Below are 24,350 nucleotides of genomic sequence, written 5' to 3' on the forward strand. Positions count from 1 at the left end.
TTCAATATTTCATTTTGAATTCAAAATGGTTCTTCCTTCAATTAGCTCAACTTCTTAGCCAATGACTTATGATGCTTTCATATTCTAGAAAGTTAACTTTGAGTTGAAATCAGAAAACACCACTTTAATATTCTAATACATGTTATAGAAACATGAGCAATCATCCACTCACCACCTTATTAAAAGGAGTTCTTTTCTTCAAGTAACTCAAAATTTTGGCAATTGACTTTGAACAATTATATGTACATAATAAACACATATGATATGTATAATATTATCATAAGTTCCTCTCACTCACAATCTCCATACCTTGGGGCCTTGAATTCTGCACTATGATTACTTTTTTTATTCAAAAATTGCAACCCTAAATTGTCCTATATGACTATAGTTGACATATCATTTCATTACTCAACAACCCTAAATGTCTTCTTATTGATAACTTAAATTAATCAACATGATAATTACTACAATATATTTTTTATCATCATACTTGTTCTATAGTTGGATTAAAACACTTAATATATTAACAACATAATAACATTTCAATATAACTTGAGATATTTTAGAGATCAAAACAACGTCAATAACAAAATCTTAATTAGTGACATCAATCAAATACACCTTTTCAATTTTAATTTTTATCATAAAATTTTTTATCACCTAATTTTTGTAAATAATCCATACAAACAACACATCTCATTTAATCATTAGAATCCACAAATAATCCAAAAAAACAAAACATTGAATAACTCAATTTAAATTTCATCAGCAAAAACAGCTAACATTTTTTAAGTATTTATTATTGGGTTTTAGCTATTCAAAATTGTATTATCACAATATTTTTTTTTCCAAAATAGTTAATCAAGTTAACTTTTTCTTTACCTTAAAATTAGGTGTTTACATAAAAATTACTCCAAAGACTTAGAAAATTAAAAAAATCCTAACTTTTTTTATCATAATGAATCTAAAATAGTAGAAATTCATTTACTTGACTGTTTGCCTGCAGTTTCGCAGCAATTTCTGCTTTCATTAATGAGCTATGAAGCACAGACCTGTTATACCTTATGCATTATAATATGAAGATATTGTGTAATAATAATAATAATAATACCTTATGCATTAGAATATGAAGATATTGTGTAATAATAATAGTAAAATAATAATAATAATAATAATAATAATAATAATAAATAATAATAATAATAAATAATAATAATAAATAATAATAAAAATAATAATAATAATAATAATAATAATAGTTTAAAAAAATCTTTAACTCATTATTGTCCGTGGAGAAACTCGATAAAGAGACAAGGCTTTAATTAGAGGGAATAAATAAGAAGTTGTAAATAGGATTTCGTGATTATAATAATCACAATTCTTAGAAAACATTTTTGTAAGAAGCTTCAACGAAAAAATCACAGAAAGAGACTGCAAAAACGAAACGCGTTAACTTTAGAATTCCACACAATAATATGAAGACACTGTGTTTAATATTATTTGATGTTTGTCTTACTTCATTTTATCTCTCTTTCCTTTCTCCATAAAGTCAGGCCACTCCCTTACTTGCCCTAATAACAACTATCTCTCACTTTCCCACTAAAATCTCAAATTCCTTATCATGTCCGAGGGTATGACCGTGTCTGACCCAACAGCCCCTATCGGACCTTCCGTCGTGTCCGACGCCATCATCCATCACACCCCTTCTTCGTCTCATTCATACGATGTATTTGTGAGCTTCCGTGGTGAAGACACGCGCAACAACTTCACTAGTTTTCTCTTTGGAGATCTCCATCGAGCAGGCATTGTTGCCTTCAGAGATGACGAATGTATCAAAAAAGGTGATTTCATAGCACCCGAGCTTCTACAAGCCATTCAGGGCTCTCGACTTTTCGTTGTTGTCTTATCAAAGAACTATGCTTCCTCCACTTGGTGCTTACGTGAACTCGTAGAGATATTTAATTGCTGTGAAACTTCACCAAGACCTGTTATACCTATATTTTATGATGTTGAGCCTACGACGGTGCGCAACCAGAAAGGATGTTATGAGAAAGCATTTGCAGAACACGAAAACAGATTCAGAGAAGACAAGGTAAAGATGGAGGAAGTTCAAAGATGGAAAGAAGCTCTCAGAAAACTGGCCAATATCTCTGGTTCGGATATCGGAAATAAGTGAGCACTCTTCTCTCTCAATTCAATAATTAGTAACAATTGATTTGGTGACAAATCTATCTTTATTGATATTTGGAAGTGCTTCACAAAAATTAAACTGCGGTGTATTCTGCATCTTTTTAGCTATTTTTCTTATAGACTAATCACAATATCTTATAGTTTTCTAAGACTTTCTTTATGGTAATTATGATTTGTGTTGTCATTATATAAAAACAGAGGTAATTAAGTCCAAATATATACTAATTTAATGAACATAATAGTTTGACAGTTAAAATTTTTTACGTTATTATGTTATCCTAAAAATGTATATACTCTTTTTCATGTTCTGTTCATGATGTCTTGCCTTCGTTTCATTTAAATTTTCAGGCCACAAAATGAACAGATTGAAAAAATTGTTCAAGAGATAATAAATAATTTGAGACCAAAATTTTTAAATCTTCCAAGGGATCAACTAGTTGGGATAGAGGATCGAGTTCAAGACTTAGGAAATATTTTGCGTTTCGACCTCAATGATGTTCGAGTTGTCGGAATAAGTGGGATGGGTGGCATAGGAAAGACAACTCTTGCTCGGGCTTTATACGAAAGAATTTGTCATCAATATAAATATCGTTGTTTTATTGACGATGTAAGCAAAATATTTCTAGATTCTCGTTCGATGGGCTTACAAAAGCAATTAATTTCTCAGACTCTAAATGAGAAAAGTGTAAAGATTTGCAATGTTACTGAGGGAACATGTTTGGTGCAGTCCAAACTGAACAATGCTAAGGCACTCATAGTTTTTGACAACGTTGATCAAGTTCAACAACTGAGGATATTTAGCGGAAATAGAGACAATTTGTTGCGAGAATGCTTAGGTGGAGGGAGCAGAATCATCATAGTTTCTAGGGATGAACAAATATTGAAGATACACGGAGTGGATGATATTTATCAAGTTGGACCGTTGGAACGGAATGATGCTATCCAACTATTTTGTAGAAATGCTTTCAAAGTTAATTACATTTTGAGCGATTATGAAAAGTTGGCAGATAAGATACTATCACATGTTGAAGGCCATCCCTTGGCAATTGAAACAATTGGATCATCTTTGTTTGGCCGAAGTTTGTCACAATGGAAAAGTGTATTGGAAGGGCTGAAAGAAAATAAAAGTAAAAATATTATGGATATTTTGCGCATAAGTTATATTCAACTGGAAGAAAAATACAAACAAACTTTTTTAGATATTGCTTGCTTCTTCAATTCTTATGATGAAGAATGTGTGAAGGAAATTCTAAATTTCCGTGGATTTCATCCTGAAGATAGCATACAAGTTCTCATTGATAAATCACTCATTACCAGAGATTTCTATGATGGGATGACAATAAAAATGCATAGCTTGCTAGTGGATTTGGGCAGGTGTATTGTTCGGGAAGTATCACCTAAAGAGCCTATAAAGTGGAGTAGGTTGTGGACACGCAAAGATCTCCATGATGCTATGTCAGAGAACGAGGTAAAATTTACGTGTTTGATTATAAATTTTAGATTGCAATTATTTTAGAATTTGTAAATACTTCAAAACATACATCTAACAATGTGCCATGTTATAGGCAACTCGAAACCTTGAGGCAATAGTTCTTAGATGGGTATATAAGAGGGATGCAGGTATGTAAAGGTTGTATTGTGAAAGAAGAAATTCTTGTGTTTTATTGAATGAGAAACTGCCTAATATTATCATAGACTATTCAACAATTACAAAATTGCTTCTAAATTTACGGAATGATGCAACTGATTTACAGATGAAACAATCAAGGCGGATGGTCTATCAAAAATTAAACACCTGAAATTGCTTTATGTTGCGAACGTGAACTTTTCGGGAAGTCTGAGTCATCTTTCGAATGAACTAGGATATCTTGTTTGGTTTGGATATCCGTATGAGTGTTTGCCTCAAAGTTTTCAGCCACACAAACTAGTTGAGTTAATCATAAGTAAGAGCAGTATTAAACGACTGTGGGAAGGCACAAAGGTATTGTAAATTAATTTTTTATGTGTACTTCTTTTAAAAATAAACAAAATAAATGACAAACCTTTTATTTTTAATTCCTTTATTCTTTGATTAATTTATGGAGAAAAGAAATTAAAGAAAACCCAAGTGTCATTATTAATTTTGTTTTCCTTTTTTTTTTGCCCATCTATGTAGTCGTTACCCAATTTGAAGCATTTGGGTCTCTCTTTTTGCAAAAGTTTAGTTGAGATGCCAGATGTAGGAGAGGCCCTAAATCTTGAATGGATAAATCTTGAAGGATGCGTGCAACTCCAAAAACTCAATCCATCGATTGGGAGTCTGAGAAAGCTTGTTCGTTTGAATTTGAAAGACTGCAAAAAACTAGTAATCTTATCCAATAATATATTAGGCCTGAATTCTCTTAAATATTTGGTTGTCAGTGGTTGTTCAATAATAGATAGTAAATGCTTACAAGATGAAACAAGGAACACAGAGCAGTTGATCAGCTGTTTGTCGCCCTCCTCTCCTCTCTCTTGTTTGTGTGAGCTCGATCTAAGCTTCTGTAACTTAGTTGAAATTCCTGATTACATTGGAAAGTTAAGTTGCTTAGAGAGGCTAAATTTAGAGGGAAACAATTTTGTTAAATTGCCTAACCTCAAGGACCTTTGGAGACTGTCTTTTTTAAAGCTACAGGATTGCAAGCGATTGAAATACTTGCCTGATCTCCCTTCACGAACTGTCTTGCCCTCAGAACCTTTCATACCGAGATTCCCATCTTCAATACTTGATTCGCCTGATTTTTTGACTGAGGAAGAAATAGGTATTAGATTTGCAGGATTAATCATTTTCGGCTGCCCAGAATTAGTTGAGATTGAACAGTGCACTACAAAGAGTTTTTCATGGGCAATTCAAATTGTTGAGGTGTGGATGCTCTTTCCTTCTTCTTGCTTTTTAATTTTTCTTTTGTCTAGGAGAACAACTACTAACCAATAACTCTGCTGGTACCAGGCGACCTACCACCATGTGGCCTACCAATTGCCACAAAGTATTATACCTGGAAGTCAAATACCAAGCTTGTTCGACGATGAGTTTGAGAACGTCGACATAGGATACCCGGACGAAGAATGCCTGTACCTATTGGTTGATCCACCTCCCGTTCCGCATGACAATAATTTTATTGGTGTTTTGTGTTGCGTAATATTTCGTCTAGACCATGAAGAAATTCCAATGGATTCTAGAAGAGATCACATGTGGTTACATTATGAAGGGGTTTCTATGGACGAACGGGATATTCCTGCTTGTGGTTTCCCTTGTGACTGGATTGAGTCATTGTTGGGTTACAATAATATTGCTACGGCGTATGTGAAGAAATTTAAGTATCGCTGGGTAAATGAACAAGACCTAATTAACCTCAAAATGACGCATTTTTCAAATTTCACAGGTCGGAAGCGCAAGATTTCCGTAATTGAGGAAAACGGTTAGCTACAGTGAAGAATTGAGGCCTTTATTGAACGTGGAATGTGGAAGTATGATTTGCTACCATCTAACCAGAGAGAGGCACAGTAGAAGCAAGAAGCAGCACTGCATTCAAATTCCCCTTGAATAGCCACAATACTTCTCTTTTCTCAAGATATAGTATTGTTTATTGTAAAATCTACTCGTTTAAAAATTAACAAGGTGATACCATCTTCTTATAGTCTCTATACAGTTCATTACTAATTATTTTTATTTATTTTTATTTTGAATTCACGTTAACTCCGGGTACTTAATTCTGACAGATTTTAAGTGTGACTCACGGCTGTACTTTAATATTACTGTCTCACAGTCACTGCCAATATTTCTACCGATAATGTATTAGTCACTGCCAATATTTCTACCGATAATTTATTGGTCAAAAATGAGGTATTCCCTCTCTCAAATTCCATTTTGTGTGAATTCTTCCCTTCGCTCTCTGCTCTCGTTGTTGAAGCTTCCGCTGTGGTCCAGCCATCCAATGAGTGTGTGGTTGGTTGTTCATCCTCGTTTGAGGCCTGCTTCGTTGATGCTTCCGTCGGAGTTTGCTATTGTGAGACAATTGGATGTCTCTTCCGTTAGAAGAAAATATTGTATTAATCTTGTAATAGTTTTAGAATAAAAGATACTTCATATTTCATATTATCCGATAGGTAGAATATGAAATATTATACCGTTAGAAGAAATTGGCAATGATTAATGAGTACATAGATCTCAAACTTTATAATTATATCTTGATCTTATTTATAAATTGACATCATTAATTTTATAAACTATTATAAATTATTATGTAAATCAAAATGGTCAATATATTACTACTAATAGGTAGAAAGTTGTTACATTGTTATCCTTCTTAAAAACAGAGAAACTTATTGAATATTTTATCAATAGTGGAATCAAAAGAAAGAAATAAATAATAATATAACATTAACAAAACAAATATTAAAAGATATAAAATAATTTCAATTTCATCAGCAAAAACAACTAAATTTTTTTAAGTATTTATTATTGGGATTTATCTATTCAAAATTGTATTATCACAATATATATATATATATATATATATATATATATATATATATATATATATATATATATATATATATATATATATATATATATTTCAAAATAGTTAATCAAGATATTTTTTTAATTTAAAATTACGTGTTTTCATAATTTCATAAATATTTATCCGAAGACTTAGAAAAGTAAAAAAGAATCCTAACTTTCTATATCATAACGAATCTAAAATAGTAGAAATTCATTTATTTGACCGTTAAGTACACGGGCATCGTTTTTGTGTTAAAAATATTTTCTCTTATAAAAAGTACTAAAAATGAAAAAACCTTCAAAAACTAAAAACATCTATTTTGAATAAACAATTTTTCAGCATTAAAAACATCCATTTTGAACAAATACGTGATCCTTGACTCTCCATCAAGAGTGGAGTGAAGCTTTGTTAGGTTCACTTCTCAAAAATCCAAATCTTTTCCAAACAAATTTTCTCAATAATTTCTCAAAAATAAAAAATATTTTTTGTTTCTTTATTGTTGGATAATATATAAGTGAGGTGCAAACCTCACCTTACAAGCCGGTTTTGTGGGGATGAGTTAGGCATAAACTCACTTTCTAATATGGTATCAGAGCCATGGTTAGAGCCTATCCTAGCGAGTTCTAAGTGGGCATTCTATTCTTCTCTTCCACCCGCAATTGGGCCGCTATCGGACCACCCAATTTCTACTATCACGCACGAGATGTCTATACCTCGGCGTGAAGGGGGTGTGTTGGAAGTCCCACATCGACTAGAGATAAGGCCAAATTATAATATATAAGTGAGGTGCAAACCTCACCTTACAAGCCGGTTTTGTGGGGTTGAGTTAGGCTTAAACCCACTTTCTAATATTTATAGTGTTTTTCGGGGATAATTAAAAATTTTGAAAACCACATCATATTCGCGTATTTAATTAAAGGTACTGCCTTTGGGCAGATGTTGTAGGGTGCTAATACCTTCCTACGCGTAACCGACGTAGTTTTTCAGAATAAACTATGATGACGACTCCAAATCTCTTTTCCAAAACCCGTTTTCTTTTTAATCGTCGTCCCGTCACGATTCCGGTTGCGATATATATATATATATATATATATATATATATATATATATATATATATATATATATATATATATATATATATATATATATATATATATATATATATATATATATATATATATATATATATATATTGGTAGAAAATATGATGATTTTTCTAACCACAAAATTTCTTAAACAACACAAGATTCATCTACTCAAGTTAACAGTTCAATATTTCTTTTTGAATTCAAAATGGTTCTTCCTTCAATTAGTTCAAATTCTTAGCCAATGATTTGTGATGCTTTCATATTCTAGAAAGTTAACTTTGAGTTGAAATTAGAAAACATAACTTTAATCTTCTAATACATGTTATAGAAACATGAGCAATCATCCACTAACCACATTATTAAAAGGAGTTCTTTTCTTCAAGTAACTCAAAATTTTGGCAATTGACTTTGAACAAATATATGTACATAAAGACATATATGTATATGTATAATATTATCATAAGTTCCTCTCACTCACAATCTCCATACCTTGGGGCCTTTGAATTCTGCACTATGATTACTTTTTTTATTCAAAATGGCAACCCTAAATTGTCCTATATGACTATAGTTGACATATTGCTATGCCAATAGATCATTTCATTTACTCAACAACAATGGCAACAACCATTCCAAGATTTGTTGGATCCATCGTCATGACCCTTTTCACCATGGCAAGTGCACAATCCCTGAACTATGTGAATGATGACTGCCACAACTCAACAACAAAAGAACAAGCCCTAACCCTAACATTCAGAACCAACCTTAACACCACCCTCTCAAGGCTCTCTTCTGATGCTGCTACAAGCAAGGGTTTCAACAACACCACCACAGGAAATGGCAGCACATTAGCTGATGATACTGTGTATGGCCTCTATGACTGCAGGGGTGATGTCACAGGACCCTTCTGCCAGTTCTGTGTCTCCACTGCAGCCTCAGATATTCTCCAGCAATGCCCTAACAGATCCTCTGCTGTGATATGGTACAACTACTGCATTCTCAGGTACTCAAACCACAACTTCTTTGGGAACCTCACCACAACACCATCATGGGAAATTGTGGAGAACTCCAAGAACACCACTGACCCACAAGAGCCTCAGCAAGCTGAGAGCTACATTCAAAGCCTGAAGAGAGAAGCCACTGTGGAGACCAACAAGTTGTATGCAATGGGAGGGTTCAATCTGAGTGATGGTGAGGAAAGGTATGGGTTGGTGCAGTGCAGTAGGGACCTCACCAGTGATGAGTGCAGCTAGTGTTTGGAGGCCATGATTGAAAAAATTCCTCAATGTTGTGCTGCAAAGAGAGCCTGGCAGGTTTTGGCTCCAAGTTGCCTTATAAAGTATGATGATTTCATGTTCTACCAGATTACAGATCAAACTTCTTCTCCTTTGCCTAATTCAGGTACACTCATCATCAAGAGTTTGTTTAGATAAACTTTTTATCAAACTAAACATGCTTAGATTTAATGGTCAATGTAGTTTAAAGATTGTGCACTAAACCTAGTCAAAAAATCAGTTTTTCAGTTTTGTTTTCTTTCTTTGTTCAAACAGTAGCAATAAAACAGTTGGTATGTGTAACTATCAAGGTAAGTGTGCAATTGTCCTGATGAAAACATGGTCAATCATGTTTTCAACTTTGATTACTTGGTTGGTTCAAAATCAGTAATAATAAAGCAGTTGCTATATGTGTAACAATCAAGGTAAACTCTTGATTAAGTTTGTAATAATGACAATAAGTGTTCAACAGACTTGACTCTGGAACATGTATGACTTAGAAAAACACCTGTGTTTGATAAAGAAAGCTTGAGTTTAATTTCTTTGTGAAAAGACAGCTTCACTTTTTAAACTGCAAATAATTCTTGTTGACACTTTCTATCTGAAAAGTATTCGCATCAGATTGTTTTTTTCTATATTTTTTCTAAAATGTCAAATCACCCTACGAATGCACAAAATATATATTGGAAATTATTTTTCAAAAGCTGGACATGAGCATGGAAAAATAATATAAATAATTAGAAACAAAATATTTATGTTTAATTAGTAATTAATGATAACAATAATGGTGATATTTTGCTTCACTGTTTCTGTTTCACTTTATTAAACTTATAGAAGTAATCTTTGTGATAAAAGTTAAACGGGCCCATATTTGCGTAAGTCTTTCCTACACTTCAATAATTTCTTTCTACGTTTTTTTAACCTTTTGAATTGATTAATCTAAAATATAGAATTACATTTAAAAATGCTTAAATATATTTTTCTTTTCTGGAAAGTTTGGAAATTTTGTACTTAGGTTCCATAAAGACAAAGTTTGACTTTTTATCCCATTTTTTTTAATTTTCCATTATATTTATATTGATATGATATCTCTTTGATAGAAAATATATCAATTATTATAATGAAACAAAATTAAAATATCTTCTTGTCATACATTTTCTACCTTTCTGGGATCTCATCAAAGCCTATAGAGTCATATAATTAAAATAATTTAAATTATGCACTCTACAAAATTTAATTGATAAACAAATATTATAAATATGCTTTTAAAATCAATTTATTGTAGACGATCATCTGTAGTTAATTGAAGACGTTAAAGCTGAGACCATGAATGCATTAAAATTAAATTCTAATAAATTTATTTTTTATTTTCTTAGATTTTGATGATGGAAAACAATATCCAAAAAGACTTATCAAAAGTGTCCTTCATTCATCTTGAATCCATACAACAGTTGAAACATTCTTAAATTTCAAATGTGGTTTTGGAATGCATATATATATATATATATATATATATATATATATATATATATATATATATATATATATATATATATATAGACACACATCAGAGAAAAGAATTTGCATGTTCATATTTTTTTTTTGTTGTTGCAGCTAAGAAGGGAGGTTCAATTAGCTCAAAAACATTGATCATAATCATTGTGAGTGTATTGGTGGCACTAGTTTTTCTAAGTTGCTCTGTCTATTACTTGAGGAGAAAGTATTTGACAAATAAAGGTGATTGCCATTACATTCACATGCTGAAGCATTCATCTGAGGAAATAAAGCAAAATTAAAACTGACTAGTTTCCTTCGTAGATGGATTGATGTCAGTGAACACCCCAAGATCTTTTCATGGCCATGTTCAAAGAGAAGAAGCACTGAATGCAGACCTTCCAATAATCCCTTTAATCTGGATTCAACAGAGCACTAATTACTTTTCAGAGTTGTCTAAATTAGGAGAAGGTGGATTTGGTCCTGTTTACAAGGTGTCACTGAATTTTGGATTTTCTTTCAAGCTATGCACAGTTTTTCTTTGACTCTTTCTTGGCCTACTTATTTGACAGTTTCTGTTAGGGAGTTAATTGTATATAGGAGGAGGGGTAAAGTCACAGAGCCTAACTGCCAAGGCAGTTAGGAATAGTTTCTGTTAATGATGTTAGTAAGTGATATAAAAGGGGGATTAGTGGTTGGTTGGGATTAGTTTTGGAGTGTTATTGTTTGGCGAGAACTCTTGTAGTTCTTTGGAGGGAGGTTAAGCTCTCGGGTTACGTTGTATCACCATTCTTGTTGATTCTTTTCAATAAAAGGAGGCTGTATAATTCAGATAAATTGTCTTTGTGTGTATTCGAGTGTTTTTCCATAGGTTCTTGATCCCAAGAACCTATCATTTGGTCCGACCTTCCGGATCCGATAGGAGGAGAACCAGTGATGGGTAGCGAGACGGAGGGAAGACTGGATAACTTGGAGATCAAAGTGGAGGGAATTAAAGAGGAGACCGCGGCAATCAGACGCGATTTGCAACAAATGATGAGGTTGATGAGTGGGGGTGCAAACCATCAAGGGGGTGGTTCTGAGGGAAGCAGCAGTTCAGTGAATGATAATCAGGGGAGAGGCGATACTGGGGGAATATCGCACAACTGGAGGAAGAAAGTGGAATTGCCATCCTTTGAAGGTGGAGACCCATACATCTGGATTAATCGAGCCGAAAGATTTTTCAAAATCCAGAAAGTGGCTGAGGAGGACAAAGTGGAACTCGCTTACATTAGCATGGAGGGGAGCGCGAGTTATTGGTTCAAGTATTGGCGGGAGAAAACCAAGAACCGGACATGGATGGGTTTGAAGACGGGGTTGATTAATCGCTTCGGTGGTGGGTCCAGGGGGACGGTCTACGAACAAATGGCCACTATGAGACAGGAGGGAACGCTTGAAGAGTTTGTAAGGAGTTTCGAGATGTTACTGGGTCAGACCTAGGGCCTGTCGGAGGAGTTGATTCTGGGTTTCTTCTTGGCGGGGTTGCAGGAAGACATTAAGGGCCAAGTCAGAATCCAGGGTCCCCCAGACTTGATGGTTGCGATTAGGGTGGCGAGAGACGTGGAGGACGCCATAAACCGTGGAGGCGGAGGAGCGTGGAATGGGATCAAGGTGACTCACGCGGGTACTAGAACCTGGGCGTCGATCGTAAGGGCTGAGGGAGATCGCAGTTTTGCGACAAGGATCGGCGGGACAGACGAAGTGGGTCCGGCCAGAAGAGACGGTTCGGCAGTGGCGAATAGCACCAACGCGAAGGGTAATAACACGACCGGAGGAGAAAACAAGAATCGGATGGTTAGAAACTTGCCTACCCAGAGTTTCTAAAGAGGCGGGAAGAAGGGAGATGTTTCCGATGCGGAGGTCCGTTTGCACCGGGTCACCGATGTGCGGAAAGGGGGTTACGAGTACTGTTACTCGCGGAAGATGAGGAAGGGGAGTTGGAGGAAAGCGCTAACCTGGAGGTGAAACCCATGGAGCTCTCAGCATGTTCGGCGGAGGGTCTGACACCTCCCAAGACCATGAAGTTGATCGGGCTGATAGGAGGAAGACGCGTGGTAGTCTTGATTGACAGCGGAGCCAGCCATAACTTCATTAGCAGAAAACTGGTGGAGGAACTGGGACTTCCGATGGTAGAAACACCCTCCTACGCCGTGAGTCTGGGTGACGGGTGTAAGAGATGGACGAGCGGAAGGTGTGAGAAGGTGGAATTGAAGCTGGGAGAGGTGACGGTGGAGGAAGCCATGCATGTGTTTGAACTAGGAGGAGTCGATTTGATATTGGGTATTGCGTGGTTGGCAAAATTGGGGGAAGTGGTTGTTAACTGGAGGGATATGTCCATGCAATATGTAGTGGATGGCGAGAAGATGAAGATTATCGGCGATCCAGCCCTGGCTCGACAGCTGGTAGAGCCAGGCGCACTAGCAAAGATCACGGATGCTGAGTCATGGTTCTTGGTTTGGGAAATGTGCATAGTGGAACCCAGGGTAGACGGTGACGGGATGGCTGATTTGACGGAGCAGCAGCAGGCAGAAATCAGAGCAGTGTTGCATGCCCGTTACAAGGTGTTTCAGGAGGGAGGTGGATTATCGCCTTCACGTGATGCGCAGCACCGAATAGTGCTTAAGGAGGGCACAAATCCTATAAACGTAAGACCTTATAGGTATCCTTTTTTCATGAAAGAAGAGCTGGAGAAACAGGTAGCGGATATGCTGCGAGCGGGCATCATTCGGCCGAGTCAGAGTCCGTTTTCCAGCCCGATAATTTTGGTGAAAAAAAAAGATGGAAGCTGGAGGTTCTGTGTAGACTACCGGGCATTGAACAAAGCCACTGTACCGGATAAGTTCCCTATTCCGGTAATTGAAGAACTATTGGATGAGCTTAAGGGTGCCAGGTTCTTCTCTAAGTTGGACCTAAAGGCGGGGTATCATCAGATACGGATGGGGGAAGAGGATATCCACAAGACGGCTTTCAGAACTCACCAGGGCTTGTTTGAATTTTTGGTGATGCCTTTCGGGTTAATGAATGCGCCAGCGACATTCCAAAGTGCCATGAACAGATTAATGGCGCCCTACTTGAGGAAATGGGTGCTCGTTTTTTTTTATGACATCTTGGTATACAGCTCCTCGTGGGAAGAACATCTCCACCATTTAAATTTGGTGCTGCAGCTACTGGAACAGCATGTTTGGGTGGCCAATCCAAAAAAATGTGAGTTTGGGAAACGGAGAATTCAATACTTGGGACATCAGATCTCGGAGCAAGGAGTAGAGATGGACCGAGATAAGGTGAAGGCAGTGCTGGAATGGGAAGAGCACCGGAATCTGAAAGCATTGAGGGGATTTCTGGGCTTAACGGGGTATTATAGGAGGTTTGTGCAAGGATATGGGGAGTTAGCGAGACCCCTCACGGAATTGTTGAAAAAGGGGAAGTTTGAGTGGTCGGAGAGAGCCAGGACAGCCATGGAAACTCTGAAAGCTGCGATGACGTCTGCACCGGTACTGACGTTGCCCGATTTTACACAAGAATTTCACGTGGAGTGTGATGCTTCTGGGAGTGGTGTGGGAGCTGTGTTGATGCAAAATAAGAAGCCCATTGCTTTCTTTAGCAGGGCGCTGTCGAAGGGGTCGCGTACTAAATCCATATACGAGAAGGAGCTGATGGCGTTGGTCATGGCCATCCAACATTGGAGACCCTATCTTCTGGGGAGGAGGTTTGTGGTTTTTACTGATCAGCGCAGCCTCAAATATTTGCTGGAACAGAGAATAACAACGCACAGTCAACAAAATTGGATAGCCAAGTTGATGGGGTATGATTTTGAGATAGTTTATAAGTTGGGAAGCTCGAACAAGGTAGCAGATGCTTTATCCCGGAGAGAAGAAGGTGGTATGGAGGAGGGAAAACTACGAGCCATCTCCAGGCCTTATTGGCATGATTTCCAAGAGGTTTTGAAAGAAGTGGAAGAAGATGTTGCGCTTCGGAAGATAATGGAGGACCTTAAGGGGGATCCAACTAGCCACGACGCATATACGTTGGAGAATGACCGCCTTCACTATAAAGGAAGGTTGGTTTTGTCCGCTAAATCAAATTGGATTCCAAAGCTTCTAGCAGAGTTTCATGTGACGAGTACAGGGGGCCATTCTGGAGTGTTTCGCACCTACCGAAAAATTGCACAATCGTTATATTGGCCAGGGATGAAGAAAACAGTGACAGAGTTCGTCGCGGGTTGTGTGATTTGTCAGCAGCATAAGTACTTAGCTGCCTCTCCTCAGGGTCTTTTGCAGCCATTACCAATCCCACAAGCTATTTGGGAAGAAATAAGCCTTGATTTCATTGTTAAGCTACCCAAGTCACACGGGTTTGACGCAATACTGGTGGTAGTTGACAGGCTGAGTAAGTATAGCCACTTTATTGCTTTGAAACATCCTTATTCGGCTCGCACGGTTGCAGAGAAGTTCGTTCAAGAAATAGTAAGGTTACATGGGATCCCTATGTCAGTAGTCAGTGATAGAGACCCCCTGTTTTTAAGTGTATTTTGGAAAGAGCTCTTTAGGATGCAGGGTACTCAGCTCAGTATGAGCACCGCATACCATCCTGAGTCGGATGGCCAGACTGAAGTGGTGAACAGAATTTTGGAGGGATATTTGAGGTGTTTTTGCTCAGAGCAGCCGAGGAGTTGGAAGTTGATGCTTCCTTGGGCTGAGTACTGGTATAATACCAGTTATCAAAGTGCAGCCAGGTGTTCCCCTTTTGAAATAGTTTATGGAAGAGCACCTCCGACTTTGAGTCGGTTTATTCCTGGGGAGACAGCGGTGGAGTCGGTTGTTCAAGATTTGATGACAAGGGATGAAGCTTTGAAACAGCTTAAAATGCATTTAAGGCAAGCACAAGAGGTGATGAGTAATCAGGCAAATAAAAAAAGGAAAGAATCAGACATTAAGATAGGCGATTGGGTCTATTTAAAGATTAGACCCCATAGACAATCATCCATGCCAACTCGCTTACATCCGAAGCTATCGGCAAGGTATTATGGACCATTTGAGGTATTACAGCAGATAGGGAAAGTTGCGTTTAGGTTGCAATTACCAGAGGCAGCCAGAATCCATCCCATATTCCACGTTTCCCAACTGAAGAAAGCTGTGGGGGAGAAGCAAGTGGAAAAAGAGCTTCCAGCTGAGTTACAAGCAGATGGACCAATGTTTAGACCAGCCAAGGCGCTGGACAGGAGAACTCGACAACTGGGAGCAGAGGAAATACCCCAAGTTTTGATAGAATGGCAAGAAGGGGGACAAGAGAGTGCCACATGGGAAGATGAGGTGACTATACAAGAGCAATACCCGGAGTTCAACCTTGGGGACAAGGTTGTTGGAGGAGATGGGAGTAATGTTAGGGAGTTAATTGTATATAGGAGGAGGGGTAAAGTCACAGAGCCTAACTGCCAAGGCAGTTAGGAATAGTTTCTGTTAATGATGTTAGTAAGTGATATAAAAGGGGGATTAGTGGTTGGTTGGGATTAGTTTTGGAGTGTTATTGTTTGGCGGGAACTCTTGTAGTTCTTTGGAGGGAGGTTAAGCTCTCGGGTTACGTTGTATCACCATTCTTGTTGATTCTTTTCAATAAAAGGAGGCTGTATAATTCAGATAAATTGTCTTTGTGTGTATTCGAGTGTTTTTCCATAGGTTCTTGATCCCAAGAACCTATCAGTTTCTTTCTTCCTTTCACCATCATTCTCTTTCAGGGTAATTTGGAAGATGGAACAGAAGTTGCTGTCAAAAGACTCTCTAAAGCATCTAATCAAGGTTTGGAGGAGTTTAAGAATGAAGTGATCTTCATAGCCAAACTGCAACATAGGAACCTTGTGAGACTCTTGGGATGCTGCATTGAGGAAAATGAAAAGCTGCTTGTGTACGAGTACATGCCAAATTCTAGCCTTGCCTCTCACCTGTTTAGTATGTTTTGACTAAATGCCTTCACTTTCTATTTTCCTCATTGCTTCTACAAGTCTAAAAGTAGTTTCTGAATCACACAATTTCCATAGACAAGTTGGTTATGGCTTTCTATTCCGTATGTACTGTGCTAACAACCTTTTCCTCTGTCACTTCCATGCCAGATGAGGAAAAAAGAAAGCAACTAGATTGGAAGTTAAGACTGAACATTATCAATGGAATTGCAAAAGGACTTCTGTATCTACATGAAGACTCCAGACTTAGAATAATACACAGAGACCTAAAAGCCAGCAATGTACTTCTGGATCAAGAGATGAATCCAAAAATATCAGATTTTGGATTGGCAAGAACATTTGAAAAAGGCCAGAGTCAAGAAAATACACAGAGAGTTATGGGCACCTAGTATGTGTTGGTGGCAACTATTCTATATCATGACACACTAGTATGTAATCAATTACACAAATTTGCTGTACTAAATCTTTTTTGATTTTGAACAGTGGATACATGGCTCCAGAATATGCTATGGAAGGATTGTATTCAGTGAAATCTGATGTTTTCGCTTTTGGAGTTCTTCTACTAGAAATCATACGTGGGAAAAGGAACAGTGGATTCCATCTTTCAGAACATGGTCAAAGCCTTCTTGTATATGTGAGTTTTCTGATATCATACCATTAAGAAACAGATGCTGGTAAAGCGATATTCTTTGGAATTTCTAAACATTTTAGTGTGATACACATACAATAATTTGTATAACATCATTTTTTTTGTGTCTGTCTCTAAATAATATCATTTCAATTTTCTCTTTGCATACAGAGTTGGAGACTTTGGTGTGAAGGAAAAAGCTTGGAAATGTTGGATCCAATGCTGGAAAAGACACACAAAGCCAGTGAAGTTATGAAATGCATACACATTGGTTTATTGTGTGTTCAAGAAGATGCAGCTGATAGACCAACCATGTCCACAGTTGTTGTCATGATGGCAAGTGACGCAATGGCCCTTCCCAATCCTAATCATCCTGCATTTTCAGTTGGAAGAAAGATGAAAGAAGAATCAACATCAAAAGGATCCAAGGATCCTTCTGTTAATGATGTGACAATATCAAACATTTTACCAAGGTAGTGTATATTACATGATAACAGTTTTGCTTTGAAAATCCTGAGATTGTACAAGAAATTACAAGTTACTACAAATTGGAAAGCCTCATCTACATTTGAGAAGCAGTTTCATGTTTGGAATCGAAATCCTTATGTTATATACATATACATTCTATTGATTAGATAATTATGAGCAAGATAACACAGATAGCAAAACTATGTTGCTTCTGATATGTTCACTACAAGAAAATGGGGACTTAGGGTCCGCCAAAAATGGACACAAAGGATCAAAAGCGGATGCTAATCCATGCGTAGCATCCTTTTTGTGTCCGTTAAGAAAACGCTCTCAGTGTCGGTTAAACCCACGAAACGAAAGCCCCCTGCATTTATTGTTTATTGGCATCTTTTCTTGCAGTATTCATCAGGAAAATAAAAAGGTAGTCAAGTGAGGTGAAATAACAGTGGTCTTGTTAACCGAGGTAGGCAAGTGGTAATATATATTTAACCAATAAATACATTGTATATAACTGTGCATAGCAATAACTATACTCTATAAGAAGAGATTAGCACTAGAGGTGTCACTTGACCTATAATTAGAAATATATGAAACATAATAAATGTTTGACGGAATTTTAAGGTCTCGTTTTTTTTTTTAAATTTCTCAATATTTATAACCATAATTTGATTATTTTCTTAATTATTTATTGATCACTGTTATTAATATTTTTTTTTTTAAAGAGGGTCTAAGTGAATTATTGTTACTTTTTCTGATATGTATTTAATAAATAAATAACATTTTCAGTAAACAATTTTTTTGAAAATGGTATTTGAATATTTTTCTAAAAAGAAAATTTAAAGAAGGTAGAATCCAACTTTCTTAAACTGAAATATAGTTTCAGAAAGTTAATTGTTAAACTGTTTTATGTGGCAATGAGTTAAGCATTTTTATAAAAATACTGTTATTTTTTTATTTTTAGAAAACTTTTATAAATGTTTTTGGCAATAACTTTTATTCTATCAAATGTCATTTGATTTATAACACTTAGATTTACAACAAATTACATATTTTCTTGAATTTAAAATGAATATTTTTTTTAAGAAAAAGTTTATGGATTGACCTAACACACAAGGTTTCTATAAATATTTTGATTCTGCGAGGTTTTTTGGTCTTATGAGTTTTTTTGGTCTCAATTTATATGGATAAGGACCAAACCATGTTAGGAGGGGCAAATTGAGGGTCTAAGTAGCACCAATATAGTAATAACCTAAAACATAATTAACCAAATAAGATATAAGATAAGATCATAATTAACTAAGTGCAGCAAGGGAAGGTCATGGAATTATGGTAGTATTAAACGGCGCATAGAAGTAAGCCCAAGAACTATACAGGCATTGCAAAATGAATGAACCTGGGAAAGCAGGATTGGGGGACTAGTGGAAATTTGAGAGGCAAAAACTCTAATTCTATTGCACAGGGCAGGAAAGCAGTGTATAAATAACAAAAGCAAGATGTCAGACAAGCCTGTTGAGGTAAATGTATAACAACAAATCAGGGAAATTGTAAGGAAAAACAACAATGGAAGCCACTGGAAACCACTCAATGTGGGTTGCCTGATAATGTTTCTTTTTCAGTTAGGGATTCACAGTGTTTCCAACTACAAAAAAACGCCCAATTTGGTTACCAATTGGAATATGGCAGACACAAGCAATCACTAAGTTAACCACACAAGCATTGTAATGTGAAAAACAACTAAAGATATTACAGAGGATCCTCAACCAAATAAGGAATCCAAAGCAAAGCCACTTTAAAATCAACAATAACAAGTCATAGAACATACCTTTGCAGCATTTATCACCCAATAAGCCCGCCGCAACACCGCTTATTTCAACTTCCGACCACCACAACGTGCGTACGCTCCACTCCTAAACCTTTCTGAACGCACCCCACATTGGTGACAGTGGAAGCTGAAATTACAACTGGTGAAAGGGGAAGATATAAATGTGAGATGGGGTTTACGAATGGAGAGATATGAAATAATAATTGTAATTTTCAATTAGAACATGATAGTCAAACTAAATTGTAATTTGATTTTTTGTCCGTTTTAGTTCTTAGAGCTTAGAAAATTTGTAATTTTCATCAAACCTTTAATTTTAATTTTAATTGTATATGTAAAATCCAATTTAATTTAGTTATAGTAGTGCAAATATAATACTATGTAGCATACATTCATTAATAACCATTAAAATATTTAGTTTCCAAATATATATATATATATATATATATATATATATATATATATATATATATATATATATATATATATATATATATATATATATATATATATATATATCATATAGTCTAAAACAATTGAAACTTCTAACTATAGTTCTTTCACTAACACATATTTTGCTTTCCTATCAATTACTTCGTAAAGCACTTACCACTCAAACTACACTTTCATAAAAACACCCACAGAACAAATTATTAGTAGATTACTTCTATCCAATGATATAAGAATTATTCAATGTATCTCAATAAAACAATGTAATTTATCACAAAGTGATTCATATTATAGATGCATTTTAATTAAAACTTTGCAAGAATTCACTTTAATTCACCAAAGATATTTAATAAACAAAATATCAACTGCCATATTTTGAGAGTCATTATGTCTTACCATACTAACATTTGATCCAACACCTAAGACTTAGACTTACAAATTAATATATGAGTATTGATCATGATAAGTTTAATATTATCCAAGTCTTATATGAGTATTCTTCATGATAAGTTTAATAGATGAGATGACTATGATGGTTAGAAGGTTTTGAAGAGGACTTCATTAGTATGGAATGTTGAGGTTTGGGAGATCAGAGTTGTAAGGGTATGACAACAAGATAAGGATTAGAGTTTGAGAGTATGTGTTGAGAATATGAAGAGTGAGATCGAGTTAAATATAGATAAAAGTTAGTCATGGCGATTGTTTGGATTAAGAGGAATATAGTATGATTTAATAGATAAAATATGATATGATGAGTATAATAAATTAAAAAAATGTTTTAATAGATAAAATAAATTATTATCATTTTACTACTGAAAAAATATATGATAAATTTAAATATAAATAGTAAAAATTGTGATAAAATGAAATTAAAGTTATTATTTAAAAGTATAAAATTATTATTATTATTATTAAAACCTAAAACCATTACTTAACCATGCATAAACCATTACCTTCATTCATTCAGAAACAATTCAATAACATTTTCCTGCAATTCCATAATGGATTCTCATCAACATCTTGTGGTATCAGGATCATATATTCAAACTTTGGCATATTGAATCTGTTATGTAGTAAGGATATTTATGTAATAACATAAATATCTTAGATATTTTAGACAGTTAAAATATCAGTCAAAGCCACTAACCACACTTTTAGGTAAGGTGGTTATTTTTATTCTTTATAAATACAGTGACAGGACCCAAGTCCAGGTACGTTCTCTTTATGCTCTAGAGATCCTGAATAATACTTCAGAGCAGTATCCAATTACTCTCTTCTGAGCTTCAGCTCCATAACTCATATCTGACTTGAACGTCGGAGTATCTTTGCAGGTACCTCCCCCTCCTTTGGTGAATACGAAGGACAACAGTTGAAGAAATGCAAGTATCCCAGACATCCAGGAGCAACAGAGACACACAGGAAAATGTACACCGAAACATTTTGGCGCCCACCGTGGGGCCGAGGGCCAACCCAAAGAAGCCACAAGAGGAGCCTCGGCCTCAATGAATCACTCCTTCGAATAGAGCTACTCCATCAAATCGCGGCATCGCCACCAAGATTCCCCTCCTCGAGCCATTGACATCACTGTCACTACCAGATCAAATGACGCCTCCATCGGGTTTCTCTCCTCCTTCCCCCGTGAGCCATTGATGTCAGTAGACATCAACGAAATCACTCCCCTTTGTGGGTCAGATCCAGTACAAAAACATGCTTAAATTCATCATTCACCTCCCTCAACGATGGTGGACAAATGAGAGGAAACTTCTTCCACTGCCTCTTTGAATCTCGCTCATCCGTATACTCACCTCTCCTCCATCCAGCAGCACTTGGCACGCGTCAGTATTCCTCGCATGCCACTCGGCCTCTACCGCTCGGTCATACGTATCCTCACGTTCGGCCTCACTTGCTCCAGCTTTTTGCCGTTTGGCTTCGCCTCCTTTTTGTCCATCAAATTCAACCACTCGGTCACGTTCAATCCACACATGAGCAATGACCAGGAACACGCTCTCTAATTACAGCAAAGACAGCCTCCCTCAAACTCATAAGTCCTATAGTTACCACGTCAACGGTTAACTCGGACTTGGGGGGCATGTTATGTAGTAAGGATATTTATGTAATAACATAAATATCTTAGATATTTTAGACAGTTAAAATATCAGTCAAAGCCACTAACCACACTTTTAGGTAAGGTGGTTATTTTTATTCTTTATAAATACAGTGACAGGACCCAAGTCCAGGTACGTTCTCTTTATGCTCTAGAGATCCTGAATAATACTTCAGAGCAGTATCCAATTACTCTCTTCTGAGCTTCAGCTCCATAACTCATATCTGACTTGAACGTCGGAGTATCTTTGCAGGTACCTCCCCCTCCTTTGGTGAATACGAAGGACAACAGTTGAAGAAATGCAAGTATCCCAGACATCCAGGAGCAACAGAGACACACAGGAAAATGTACACCGAAACAGAATCAATATTGAATTGAGGCTAAAGCTTTCTGCACCCCATCAAAAGTTCCTGAAAATGTTTTCCACAAAAGGAGGGGTGATTGATTTTCGGAAAAAAATTTCAAATATTGTTTAGTGTTTTGATAAACAAATTCCGAAAGTGATACGGTGTAGGAAAAAAATATAGCATGCAAGAAATTGTCTTGACTTGAAACACATATTTCATATTTATGTTTCTAAATTTCATCGTTAAATATGTTGTATTTTTGCTAGTAAATCAATGAATTGTTATTTGATTACATATGAAGTGACACTTAAAAGGTGTTTAATATAACAACTTACATTAATTTTGATTATCTTTAGTTTGTCTTTAGAGTAATGTGTTTGTGTTACTTCAAATTTATCATCATTGTTGTTACTCTTGAACATATGTTTTAAAGACACACGTTGGTGGTTCTTCTTTCTCTTTTAATCAAGTTGCTTCCACATTAATAATATTGATTGATACCTTAACTTCTTATTATGACCGTAATTACAATTTTTTAATAATTAAAGCAACATTAAACTCCTTTTCATTTCAAAATTATAATTAAGCAAATATAACGAATTAGATTATGTTTATACAAGTCTTTTTAAACAGTTAAAAAAGTTCATCATAAATTAGAATTAATTTTTAAATAAGTTGGAAGTAAAACTGAATATTTTTTTAAAAAAATTACTTTGTTTTATATACAAATTAACTTAAGTTAATTTTAATTTATAGAAATTTAATTATATTATTTTCATTTTTCAAAAATTGTTAGTTAAAATTTGTCTTTATCAATCAATTCAATCTAACAAAGATGATGATCTCTAATATAATAAAAGGACATAATGAGACATGAAACAATCACATTTTATTAAGAACTAAGAATACATGTGAAAAGGAAGTTGATGATCAATTCCATCCGAAGAAGATGACTCAATTTGAGGATGCATGGTGTGGTGGTGGTGCTTGGTGGTGATGTGGGTGGTGGTGTGATGGGCCATGGTGGTGTGGTGATGGTGCTCGGTGTGGTGGTTGATGGTGGTGTGGTGGTGGTGCTAGGTGGAGTGATTTGACAGTATCAGTATGGGTTGCAATTAGATGTGGACATTGGCAAACATGTTGAATGCATACCGCTGCACAACCACAATTTTGATTATGACACCCAATCTGACACTCCTTATCGTTATCACATGGTGTTCTATAAATGATTCCTCTTGCTTCTGTCTTCATCGTGCACAAATCTGCATCACAAAAATCTAATTAAAACAATGCCAACTTAATTTTTCAAATAAAACAATAATCTTAATTCCACACAAAAACTATGTGAAAGATTTCATAGTAAGAAATCAAATGTGTAGTGTAGAAGAAAATGATTTGTTTGAATTGAGAAACTAAAGAGAAATTGAAAAGACCATTATTAAGCACCTGAAGTCATGATGAAAAGAGCTAACAAGAATGTCATATTGACAATGAAACATCTTGAAGACCTCATGTTGTTCACTCAAAATATGTTATTCAACTACAACGATTCATCTATTTATATTCAAATGGTGGAAGTAGTTTCACACAAAAAGCCAACAAATAATTATTATATTCTTTAATTAGTCTTTCTGTTGACTTATACACACTAAATGAAAATTTAACTCTATAAATTTAATTATGTTTTAATATTTTAATTAGTAACTGAGCATGCACATTCAATACAAATTAATATAAATTTAATTATTTTTCAAATATAACTATGTATCCGTATAGATATAGCAGTTTTTTTTTTTAAATTGTGCAAAGTTGACCATCTATTAAATTAACTTTTGGTAGTTTAACGTGAGTTACTTGAATTTTTAATTTTACCTTTTTTTTGGAGTATTTTCTTTTTTATTTTTTTACAATATTTCATCTCATTTCGCTTTCTCCCCCATATTACCCCTCCACCACCTTCTTCCTCCTTCCATTT

The 24,350-nt window shown here is 35.6% G+C and overlaps 1 protein-coding gene, 2 long non-coding RNA genes and 1 pseudogene across 4 annotated transcripts; 2 read left to right on the forward strand and 2 right to left on the reverse strand.

Annotated features, from left to right (window-relative positions):
• Positions 1–1,500: 1,500 nt before the first annotated feature.
• LOC108323681 (disease resistance protein Roq1-like) lies at positions 1,501–6,376 on the forward strand. 2 transcript variants are annotated; one of them, XR_008246105.1, is made up of 7 exons: positions 1,501–2,172; positions 2,539–3,658; positions 3,756–3,810; positions 3,945–4,171; positions 4,346–5,071; positions 5,159–5,827; positions 5,929–6,376. XR_008246105.1 is itself a non-coding variant. In XM_052870826.1 (6 exons), exons 1-6 carry the CDS (start codon positions 1,622–1,624, stop codon positions 5,630–5,632), a joined length of 3,153 nt encoding a protein of 1,050 aa, XP_052726786.1. In that variant the 5' UTR covers positions 1,501–1,621; the 3' UTR covers positions 5,633–5,905. The 2 variants fall into 2 exon arrangements, 1 of the variants encoding a protein (XP_052726786.1); XM_052870826.1 differs by lacking the exon at positions 5,929–6,376 and having other exon boundaries at positions 5,159–5,905.
• Positions 6,377–8,202: 1,826 nt separating this feature from the next.
• On the forward strand, positions 8,203–17,781 carry LOC108333958 (cysteine-rich receptor-like protein kinase 10; annotated as a pseudogene).
• LOC128194790 (uncharacterized) lies at positions 17,229–19,665 on the reverse strand. Its single transcript, XR_008246154.1, has 2 exons — positions 19,478–19,665; positions 17,229–17,560 (listed from the first exon to the last, which is right to left on the reverse strand). It is a non-coding gene; the product is annotated as an uncharacterized LOC128194790 (long non-coding RNA).
• Positions 19,666–23,242: 3,577 nt separating this feature from the next.
• Positions 23,243–23,897, reverse strand: LOC108333762 (uncharacterized). The gene is made up of 2 exons (XR_001832587.2): positions 23,822–23,897; positions 23,243–23,637 (listed from the first exon to the last, which is right to left on the reverse strand). It is a non-coding gene; the product is annotated as an uncharacterized LOC108333762 (long non-coding RNA).
• Between the last annotated feature and the right edge of the window lie 453 nt (positions 23,898–24,350).

This window comes from Vigna angularis, chromosome 11 (assembly GCF_016808095.1).
Source record: "Vigna angularis cultivar LongXiaoDou No.4 chromosome 11, ASM1680809v1, whole genome shotgun sequence".
Taxonomy (NCBI): domain Eukaryota; kingdom Viridiplantae; phylum Streptophyta; class Magnoliopsida; order Fabales; family Fabaceae; genus Vigna; species Vigna angularis.